General features: G+C 36.3%; 1 protein-coding gene across 1 annotated transcript; it reads left to right on the top strand.

Moving 5' to 3' along the window:
• Positions 1-1,232: 1,232 nt before the first annotated feature.
• LOC146164694 (alpha-amylase 4N-like) lies at positions 1,233-10,751 on the top strand. The gene is made up of 14 exons (XM_083380795.1): positions 1,233-1,409; positions 1,550-1,659; positions 1,964-2,049; positions 2,423-2,559; positions 3,017-3,077; positions 4,299-4,487; positions 4,846-4,940; positions 5,431-5,560; positions 5,819-5,894; positions 6,308-6,432; positions 6,933-7,106; positions 9,126-9,253; positions 9,660-9,836; positions 10,632-10,751. Exons 1-14 carry the CDS (start codon positions 1,233-1,235, stop codon positions 10,749-10,751), a joined length of 1,785 nt encoding a protein of 594 aa, XP_083236921.1.
• Positions 10,752-11,729: the final 978 nt, after the last annotated feature.

Here is an 11,729-nt window from a genome sequence, read left to right as displayed (position 1 = left end):
CGAACCAAATTTCAGATGCGAACCAAATTTCAGATGCGAACCAAATTTCAGATGCGAACCAAATTTCAGATGCGAACCAAATTTCAGATACGAACCAAATTTCAGTTGCGAACCAAATTTCAGTTGCTAACCAAATTTCAGATGCGAACCAAATTTCAGATGCGAACCAAATTTCAGTTGCGAACCAAATTTCAGTTGCGAACCAATTTTCAGATGCGAACCAAATTTTAGATACGAACCAAATTTCAGTTGCGAACCAAATTTCAGTTGCGAACCAAATTTCAGATGCGAACCAAATTTCAGATACGAACCAAATTTCAGTTGCGAACCAAATTTCAGTTGCGAACCAAATTTCAGATGCGAACCAAATTTCAGATGCGAACCAAATTTCAGATGCGAACCAAATTTCAGATGCGAACCAAATTTCAGATACGAACCAAATTTCAGTTGCTAACCAAATTTCAGATGCGAACCAAATTTCAGTTGCGAACCAAATTTCAGATGCGAACCAAATTTCAGATACGAACCAAATTTCAGTTGCGAACCAAATTTCAGATGCGAACCAAATTTCAGTTGCTAACCAGATTTCAGTTGCTAACCAGATTTCAGATGCGAATCAAATTTCAGATGCGAACCAAATTTCAGATGCGAACCAAATTTCAGATGCGAACCAAATTTCAGATACGAACCAAATTTCAGTTGCGAACCAAATTTCAGTTGCGAACCAAATTTCAGTTGCGAACCAAATTTCAGTTGCGAACCAAATTTCAGTTGCGAACCAAATTTCAGATGCGAATCAAATTTCAGATGGGAACCAAATTTCAGTTGCGAACCAAATTTCAGATGCGAACCAAATTTCAGTTGCGAACCAAATTTCAGTTGCGAACCAAATTTCAGATGCGAACCAAATTTCAGTTGCTAACCAGATTTCAGATGCGAATCAAATTTCAGATGCGAACCAAATTTCAGATGCGAACCAAATTTCAGTTGCGAACCAGATTTCAGATGCGAACCAAATTTCAGTTGCGAACCAAATTTCAGTTGCGAACCAAATTTCAGTTGCGAACCAAATTTGACAAAATAATGCGACGCGGGACACATTGGTTTTATTTGCAGAAATGTACTTAAAAATGGCATTACATATTTTTTGTTACTGCAAAAATGTATGGCAAAACGATCTCACAAAACTCTTGTTTCAAAAACTTTCTAGGTTTATCTAAAGTTAAATTGTCATGTGGTGGCTGAGTGTATTAGCACTAGTAGGGTGTGTTCACGCCGACATTAAATTTAAGGACCCCCATTTTCACGAAGGACGATCTGGTATTGTGCACTTGTTCGAATGGCATTGGGGCACTATCGCAAATGAATGCGAGAACGTCCTAGGCCCCAGCATGTATGCCGGAGTCCAGGTTGGTATTACTGTATAAACTGCGTATTACGTGTTTGGAATGATTTAAGCGCAGTTTTGTCACCGTTTTACTAAGTGATTTGACTGTGCTATATTTGTACCTTATCAAATACAGTTATCAAACATTGTCAACTTTTCTAGATTTCTCCACCCAATGAAAATCGCATAGTAGATAGCAGGCCCTGGTGGGAGAGGTATCAGCCAATTTCGTACAAACTCATAACAAGATCTGGGGATAGAGCAGCTTTCGCGTATGTTGCAGAGACACCGTTTGTTTTTACTGTTTAAATCAACACGTATTTAATTACAGTAGTAGGATTTATATTGTGAACAAAAACTGATGGCAATTCCCAATAAAAATTAACAAATTTCAACAAATCTCAATGTTTGATTACAAGGCAATTGTAACGGTTTACTGATAAATCATTTGTATACAATTACGTTATGTTAGTTATAACGCGATTTAATGCCAAAAAAATAAGGTTTGGTTGGTTTAAAAAATGTACAATAAAATATCGTTTTGTTAATAAATTTTATGCTATTTGGTAAACACAGGAACATGGTGGAACGTTGCAACAACGCCGGTGTTCGCATTTACGCCGATATTGTGATCAATCACATGTGCGGAGACGGTGGATCGGGTAAGTCAGTAGTATCCAACTCAAACATGCCGGCGTGCCAGTTTTTATCTTATAACTTCTTCCCGTGCTAAAGTTTCGTAACTAATTGTTTTTAGTCTTGAAAGTTTTTTTTTACAAAAACAAAACATATTTATAACGTCTTGTTGAAAAGTTGCTCTCCGACATTTCCGGGTAGAGCTATATAATCGTTTGACCTGTTGTTCGCTACATAGGCTCTTTTGGCGTTGTTGGTAAGCGCGAAATACTCTCTTTTTGCGTATAACCACATTCATGCAAAGTTGAGAATATGCTTTCACGTTGATAGACGATTGTAAATTTTTAACCTGTTACTTCTTGTCAGCAAAAGTGGTTTACCACTATTTTTTGCGTATAGGAACCGGGACTGGAGGAAGCTATTTCGACACCTCAAGTCGCACCTTTGAAGGAGTGCCGTATTCAAGTGCGGATTTTAATGATGGCATATGTCATACTGCCAATGGAAACATTAATAACTATGGTGACGCAAACGAGGTTAGCACAGTTGATCAAAGAATCTTAAATATAGCTTTACAGGGCCAAACTCGTGTTCTTAGCACAATATTTAAATTGCGATCACACACTATACAAGTTTGATATGGTTGCGTCGCCGTTGCAGTATTCCACATGATTATATTTATGAGACAAAAGTTAGGAGAATTTCAAAATCAATACGAAGACATAGCTCATAATATTTCATCTTGAACTAATTATTGCTATTGTCTTATGTATGTTTTGTCGCATTAAGCTGACAAATAATTCAGTTAAAATAATTTAGTCGCCAAAGCTTTGCTATTATTATTACGCCTAGGGTCGCCGCGCAAAACAGTTGATAAGCATCGGTTTAAATCATGGAAATGTACAAAACGTGTTTAAAGCGAACGTAACTAATAGATACATCAACTAGTTTTAAGTGTAGACCCTACAGTTGAAACAGTGTATTTTGTGATAGGTACGCAATTGCAAACTGGTTGGACTTATCGATTTAAACCAGGGAAAGGAATACGTACGAGGTAAGTTAACAAATATATATATTAGGTTACATCTCAGACGCCGATTTTTAGATGCTCAGGGTGCACCGTAAACCCATATAAAATAACTTACAATGCTAAACCCCCAACACTATGACACATCTAAATGAAATTTTCGCATTTCTGTTGATGTATATGAACTGGGCCACTTTTTTCACATAAATTTCTACAGTTAGTTAATTATTTTCAATAACACCCAAGACATTTTAAGTTTTTCACCATTCCGCATATAAAAAGCGGGCATTTTGTGACGTCATACTTTTCGAGAAATTTTGGGGATCCCTTTGAAAAATAAAAGTCGGCTTTAATGGGTTACATATTTTGTTTAAAGTTATAATAAAAGTTGTTATATACCAACATATAAAAAAAGAAAGGCACAATTTTTTACTTGACCCCTAGTGGTTTTTAACTAAGTTTGTCACAAATTAGTTTCAGTAGGACTATTTGTGCAGAACTATAGTATATTTATTAGTGTATAGACAACACATCCAAACCAAAAAGAGTCTCTATACGTATCACTCATGTATGTTATTAATTTTTATGTATCGTTGTAAGGGCAGAATATTTAGTTCGAAACATTTGTCCACAAATACTTCCTTAATGTGTTAATCGTCAATGCAACGTATGTTATGAAAAAAATATGGTTCAATAACTTTCCAAACTATATAAGCATTTCACCATTTAAATTAAATTTATGCAAAATGTTATTCTTAAGCGCGTATATCTTGAGTGAAGGAAACACACTCTAACAAATTTAATCCATAATTTTAGGTCAGTCACTTCGTTCTACGAGGTAGTTTGTTGTGTTAACTTAATTTCTCGAAGAAAAGGGCCAAGCCGACTGTTGTCAACCAGTTGCGATAAAAAAGGAATTTCAAGGAAATCTATACCTGTTAAAATAAGTCCAGCAGAACGAATAGTCGCTAACATAATAATGATATAGCTTTTGTACACTATGGTTGATGGCGCACGTGCAAATCAATAACTTATTATTTTAGAAGGTCTAACATATACCGACCTATGTTAGCTCTGCATGATTTAGACGAGTCCTTAGTTATTTGATTGGGTGTTTGGGCCACATATAGGTTTCAATAAGGTATTTTTTCAAAAATGTCAATCTATAAGTTTCTATAATTTTAATAAATGACGGAAAGAGAAAAAAATCTGAGAAACCAAAAAAAAACAACTGGGTCTTGTTGCCAGGTAAGCTTGTTGACTTTATGAACGACCTTTCTTCCTTGGGGGTTGCCGGTTACCGAGTTGACGCTTGTAAGCACATGTGGCCTGGTGACCTTGGAGCTATCTATGGCCGCCTCGCCGATCTCCCAACATCCCACGGATTTGCGGCTGGCGCAAAACCCTTTATCTTTCAGGAGGTCATAGACCAAGGAGGTTAGTAAAACAAAACAGTATTTTACTATTAAATCAAGACAGTATTTTACCTTCAAAACAATTTTATTTTATTTTAAAACTGGACAGTATTTTACTTTGAAAACTACAAAGTATTTTCCCGCAGGACCGCTGGCAACCACGTCATATCAAAGAAAATCACAGTTGATCAGTTACATTGCATATTTATCCCATAAATTTATAGAAATCTGCGGGTTTTTTTTGTGGGAGCAATTCGATTAAATGTCTGCCTATCCTTATACTTGAAAAATTTCTGCATTTAGACTTCTATCGTTTTATTTACACATTTTGACTTCTTTAAAATGTCTACCCCGCTTTCGTAACAGCGTTTTACTTTTAGGCGAGCCAATCACCGCAGGCGAATATACTGGAATGGCAAGAGTCACGGAGTTCAAATACGGAATTAACATCGCAAACAACAAAAACTATCTCACGGTATGTCAAGTTTGTGTTGCTTATTTGAGCTAACATATGATTGAGACATTTTTCAGAAATCAATTTCTAGTGCAGGGCGGGTTCAACTGAACTTTCCCAAGTTTTTTCATCTGCTGGCAAATGTTGTTTCCCTGATTCAAGCGAGTAAAAATAATTTGAACATTCCTTAGCTTTGGCGCAAAGGAATTACCGTTCGGCATAAGTTTTACGTATTGCACATGTAAAGCCTATATTTATAACTATATCATCAGCCACTAAAGAAATGACATTTGCCTACCATAAAGGGCATATGTATTATTCTGTTTTTGACCTTCGTTTTCCTTGGAATATGAAGAAACTAACCATTTAACAGTTAAGCTAAAACTAAAACCTCAGAATAGCCCTCAATTAAAAGTTTCTCTATTTTGTAACGATAAATCGTTGATGACACATTTGTCATCTTGTCGGTCATCTTAGTGGTGATGACCCTTGACAATGCACATTTCAATAGAGTTTGGAAACCCTTGGTGAAAGTTGGGGAATGATGAGTGGAATGGACGCTCTTGTTTTCCTCAGTAACCATGATAACCAGCGTGGACACGGCGGTGGTGGAAGCCTTATTACATTTGAAGATCCATACAGTAAGGAAATGATATGGTTTTCAATTTTCAATTCAAGTTTGTGTTTAATGAATGCATTCTTGTCATGTAAGACATAAAACATCACACGTTTTAATTAAGATTACATGGGGTATCTCAATAAGTAAAAAGCGTTTTAATTGAAAGTCAACAAAAAATAATTTATGTAATTTGAACTAAAAAAAATTGATTTTTGTTGAAGTAAGATGTAAATATATTTACATTTATCGGCTTTAAAAGTTTACTTTGTTTTGTGAATAGATTTGAAAATGATGAACGCATTCATGATGGCCTATCCTTACGGCGAACCAAGAGTTATGTCAAGTTATTACTTTGAGTAAGGCGACTGTGTTCTAACATTAAAAAATGAGTTATGCCGCCGTAGAAAGCGTTTTGTTACTTAGACTTTGCTCAGAGAGAGCATAATTGAAGCAAAATAACCTGTAAACGGTTTAAATTATACGACAATTTTGTTTAAAATCTGTTAGCAGTCATATTTTTGAATGGTCGCTCACGCGCTCAGGCAAAATAATCAATAGCGAGCTGTGCGAAAGTCAGCTAAATTACAAGCTGCGGTTGAGGGGAAATAAATTGTGTCCATTGCACACTTTAGCAAAATAATCAATAGTAGTTTTGTCATACAGGAAACAGCAATGAGCTTTTACTAAAAATCCTAAAACAACGAAAACTCCTGCCGTTTAAGTTTCAGTTTTGAACACCACATTGTAGTTAAACCTGTTTGTTACACAGCAACGGAGACCAAGGTCCCCCTGGAACACAGCCGGAGCTATCGAGTGGTTCGAGCAACGGATGGGTGTGCGAGCACAGGTGGAGGCAAATAAGGAATATGGCGGCGTTTGGAGGCGTTGCGCGAGGTAAACTTTTTTGGTATAGTCGCTTGTTGGTTGGTGACAGCTCCGGGAACTTGTCACCCCCTATATGCAGATTCACAATGTGCATGGGAAAATAGGCTTAATACAGTGGTTCCCAACCTTGGGGTAGCAAGAGGTTTCAGGATGGTCGCCTGTAATATTTGTTGAAGAAAAATTAACAAGAAACCAAAAAATATAAACAAATTAGCAGTGTAAGAAGTAAAATAATGTGCCAGTCCAACAATTTAGGTTAACGACATTTGCTTTAGTGAACCAGTGTTTTTAAGTAAACTTTAATCTTATTTCCAACCAATAAAAGAAGAAATGGAGGTCGCGTAGGTTTTTGTAAACTGGCAAGGGGGTCGCGATAACAAAAAAGTTTGGGAACCACTGGCTTAATATATAATCCGCGTGTATATAGTGCGCCTCTGGTTGCGTTTTTATTTTTTATCAACTTAAAACCGTTTGCAAAGGGTAAATTACAAGCACTTTTTGCAACACAGGAGCCCCCGTGCAGAACTGGTGGTCAAATGGTAACAACCAAATTGCTTTCTCGAGAGGAAATGTCGCTTTCATTGCAATGAACAATGAGGGACGCCAAATGAGCGAATATCTTCAGACTGGAATGCCGCAAGGCAGCTACTGCAACGTAATTGCTGACGAGGTTGACAATTGCGGTAAGTTAATAAGTTTATCAGCATTTCCCGCGGTTCCAAATCACAAAATAGAGACGCTTGTCCAAATTGTAAAACGTGTAATTCTCACGTCCAAGTAATTTGGATTATTTTACCGTAAAAATATGAGGTCTTATACCAATCCAAGTTAATATCGGGAGAGCTTTATTTCTTGCTTTACATTTTTGTTACGCAATCAGTTTTGAAAAACTTATTTATTTTTGGAAAATTTTACCGTTACAGAAGAGACACGCAACTGTATTCACTAATCTTAAGAGGCCATTGTCCCCCCCCAAAAAAAAAGTCTAACATGGTTCAAAATAATATATTTGTCTCGCTATGAATTGGATAATAACAGGATTTAATTTCCTTATGTTTTCCGGTTTTAAAGGGACATAATGAACCGAATAACAACCTTATTAAGCCTACACCTATAGTCATTTTACTGTTATGGCTTTTTTATTCTGTCGTCATTTTTGATATGAAAAACACATGTATAAACTATAAGTCACTAAGAAATCTGGCTTATGATATTACGATTTGCGTTTTTGACTGATTTATTCTTCACAGTTTCTCGGTGATAGGGTCGCTTTGATTTGTATTTTTTAATTTAAAACGACCAATTGGAATAAGGTTAGCACTGTTGTAATGAGTTAAGTCAATTACTTGAAGTAAGTGCACTTAAGTCACTGTTTTAAAATTACTTGACTTGATTATTTTGCGCAAAACGATTTGACTTGTGTCTGTCCGGCTAAGGACTTGAATGACTTTAGTCTTTTGGACAAATGACTTGGGTTAAAATGAAGCGTTTTCCATAAGTACTTTTGTTATATAATTGAGCTATTGATTATAATTTTTGTACATAAAATAATTTTCTTGCCATATGTTGCGTTTTCTTGGTTTTTCTTGTTTTTTAGTTTAGTTATTGTTTATATTCGTACGACTTTAACAATTACAATTGTTTAGCATTTCTTTTTTATGACAAGGACGTGACTTGAAATTGACCTGCTCAAATAATGACTTGGCTCGGACTGAATTTTGCAACTGATAACTTGGACTGGGACTTGGTGTTATTTATGCAAAATAACTTGACTTAACTTAAGTAAGTTTACAAATGACTTGACTGGGGCTTAAGTAGTTTTAAAATGACTTGACTTAACTTAAGTAAGTTTACAAATGACTTGACTGGGGCTTAAGTAAGTTTACAAATGACTTGACTGGGGCTTAAGTAGTTTTAAAATGACTTGTTTTCAACACTGAAGCTTAGTCACAAGTGTACATCGTGGATAGTCATACGCTGTGTAAGGTACAGAAACGTTATTTTTTTCTCACAATAAAAACACAGTTTTTGTCGCGCTTTGCGCGAATTCCTAATTTACGACAGTTTTTGTTCTACTCTTCCTTCAGGATATAGTTTTCGCTAAAAGCAGGCCTATTCGTGCATATTATGCCTTGTTAACTGTGACTTAAAAATACACATAATTATCAAAGCTATACTCTTATATTTAACAATTTAGTCAACCTTAGAATAAAAATAAAAGTTATATTTTTTTCTGTGTAAATAACACAGACACAAACTTTTTTTGGAGAATTTAAGAGGTTTCTTCTAATTACTTGTGTTAGACGCCACGTAGCTTTGTAAGATATAAAAGAATTCTCTCATCCCTAATCGAGTCACTTTCTTATTTTGACCTTGCACGCAATCAAAAACTTTGTTGAGCCGTACTTACTAACGTTAGTCCAGTGGTTGTCCGCTCAACATCCCAGTTGTTGGGTTGATAAAATTAGTCGTAAGAAAATTTTCCCTAAACTTTATTGATAACAAATCTTTTGACAGCCTATGTCTAGAAATAGGTATGGAGCACCGAACTGAATGTAGGAGTATTTTTTACTTTGAAATTTCAATTTTCGCGGTTTTTACATTAAACGGATTCGTCATTATTTTAAAGAAGCGTAAAGGGATCCGCAAGGTGAAAAAGTTTGAGAACCACTGCGCAAGTCTAAACGTGCATGCTTTACCAGGTTCCTGTGTTGGAGTCGATTCCAATGGATACGCCAACATTGTCATTCCTTCTGGTTCAGACCCGGTTGTTGCCATTCACGTAAATGCTCGGTGCGACTGTGAAGGAGAGGACTGCGGCTCAAATACTGTGGCACCGCCTACCAATCCACCTGGAGGTCTATAGCATATAAATTTCGCAAATTGCGGTTGACCAAGGCTGGCAAAGGCCATGGCCAAACCTAGCAAAGCGGACTTAAATAAATCGTGCTTTAAGTTTTAATGTATTTGCTTTTATTTAGATATTATGTCTGTTTACAAAACGATTAGTCTTTAAAATTTATATTAAAGGTTTTAATATAAGTTTTAAAAAATGCTAAATTGGGTTGCTTTTAAAAGGTCATTTGTGCGTTTGTTGTTCATAAGTATTTGCTTTAATTTAAAATTGTTTCGATAATTGCGAACTCTTAGGCGCATTGAACACTTTTACGACGCCCATAAGTCGTTTGAGTAACGGTTAAAATGTATTTACAAAACTGCCAGGTGGCTCCTGCGAGGACTGCAACAGCTGCACATCGAAGCAGGATTGCGGCTACATGGGAATCGACCAGAATGAGTGTGAAACTAGCGGTTGTTTGTGGTGCCCGGTGTCGGGCGGAAGCGACCCCTGGTGTATCACAAAAAGCAGCTCGAACGGTGGAGGCGGCGAAGTCAGCCAAGGCTGTAGTGTAGCAGTAAGTTCACAATAAGCTATTGGTGACCAAGTTTCAAATAGAGCCAATTGCTAAAATTATTGGATGCCACTATAACACCATTACCCAAGAAAGTTACACTAACACCATACCCCAAAAAGTTAAAAAGTTTAGGTTCTGTCGATATACAGTTCAACTCTGGTCCTACCTCCAAGAGGCGGCACATGCTCCTTAAACGGAGTTTGGTTGAACGAGGAATGGGTTTGAACAATACTGACGTTTCAGCTATTCCCGGCCTACATTTTGGTTAATGGGAAGAAGACTGCCTCTAAACATTCGTCCGTTACTTTTTGCTTTTAAGTCTTTTGGGTTTTAAAATACATTTTGCACTTGTGCAAAGACATTTATGCTCAAACAAAGCCATGTGATTTTGAATAATAATTAGCACCATTTAACAAATAAACATTATGCGCACGACAGAAAATTGAACACATGGTTAGAAAACCGTTTTTGTTTGCAAAACACAAAAAATATAACCAATTTTGCAGCATAATTTTACAAAAGTGACGTAATCTAACCAAACAGTCAAAAACATTAGTTAAAAACCAGGTATTTTTGCTCTGTTTGGTCCAATTTGTCCATGTAAATAACTGTAATCAATTCGAAACTTGTAACAACGACCACGATTTTGTTGCTTTTAGGACAAAGTTTCTTAACTTCAACGAAACTTAAATTTATCTATTTATTTATTGAAATGTTACCGTCGTATGTAATTCGTTAAGTAATTACATTAAAAGTTAAACCAACTATATATCTTAAGCAAACTTGACATTTCAGGACAACTTGAAAGACGATTGCGGCTATTTGGGAGTTGACCAAAACGAGTGCGAAGGAAACGGCTGCTGCTGGGCGGAGTCCAACACCAACGGCATTCCCTGGTGTTACTACCCTGCCTAACTTGAACGACGAGCTTATATAAGCGCAAATAAAGTTCAACAGTACAGTAATTGCTTCTATGTTACACGCAGGGTCCTAGGTATACAGAATATTAAACGCATGAGGAGTTTCAGATATGGCCTCACAAAGTTAGACCATGGGACAAAAAACAACAAGAAACTAAGAAACCTGGGATTGTCGTTCGATCTCTTGCGCAAATACGCAACTGAAATCCTAGTCTTAAACCATTCAAGGATATTGCAAAAATTCACTCGAAGCGAAAGAATATGATAAAAAAGTTAATTTTGAAGAAGCCGTAACGCATTGGGCGCCAAAATTACTTGCACATTGCTTGATAATGGCATTAACCAAAGTTTTTTTCGCAAACATTTTGTTAGAGTCATTCACCCCACATCTGTAGGGTTGCACGAACCCCGTGTAAAAAGTCCGAAGTGCAAAACACATTTAAATGGATTAGTACAGCGGAGCCTTCAAAGGGGCCAACCGAAATCAATTGATTATATAAAGGATTTTCGTGCAAGCAAGTGGAAGCTAGACAAAACAACGCGTGGATAAATCATTATGCTTTTTAAGAGGAATTTTACGTCTCGTGTTTTTGTAATCTACCTATATAACTAGACGCGTTGTGCGTACTTTGATTCAGACTTCCCTAACTAAAACCCCAATGCGTACCAAATGTTTAAAATAGTTTGGAATTTTAACACAAAATTATTTTGTGCACAATAATATTAAATCGTGGTTCACAAGTTTAACGCGTTGATTTCAAACTGTTGAGCTCCAAGCACAAAAAAAGCTCTTTTTAAATTTATCAACAGATTTTGGGAACGGCGTTTCAACTTAGACATTTTAGATATGTGCATGATTTGCGAGATTGCATGCATTTAAATGTTTTGATAAAAATTCGTACACAAAAAAAAAATTACAGATCATTCGGTCGGCATTTTAACTTATATATTTTTAAAAGTGTTTTCGCCTGGT

The sequence above is a fragment of the Ascidiella aspersa genome, chromosome 2, assembly GCF_963924565.1.
Source record: "Ascidiella aspersa chromosome 2, kaAscAspe10.2, whole genome shotgun sequence".
Classification (NCBI taxonomy): Eukaryota; Metazoa; Chordata; class Ascidiacea; order Phlebobranchia; family Ascidiidae; genus Ascidiella; species Ascidiella aspersa.
The sequence above is the reverse complement of the archived record's forward strand: the minus strand, read 5'-3'. Positions and strand labels throughout refer to the sequence as shown.

Coding starts and splice junctions, on each gene's coding strand:
- LOC146164694 (XM_083380795.1), top strand. CDS start 1,233: ATGTGGTGGCTGAGTGTATTAGCACTAGTAGGGTGTGTTCACGCCGAC. Junction 2,560..3,016: donor ACTATGGTGACGCAAACGAG/GTTAGCACAGTT, acceptor ATTTTGTGATAG/GTACGCAATTGCAAACTGGT. Junction 6,433..6,932: donor GTTTGGAGGCGTTGCGCGAG/GTAAACTTTTTT, acceptor TTTGCAACACAG/GAGCCCCCGTGCAGAACTGG.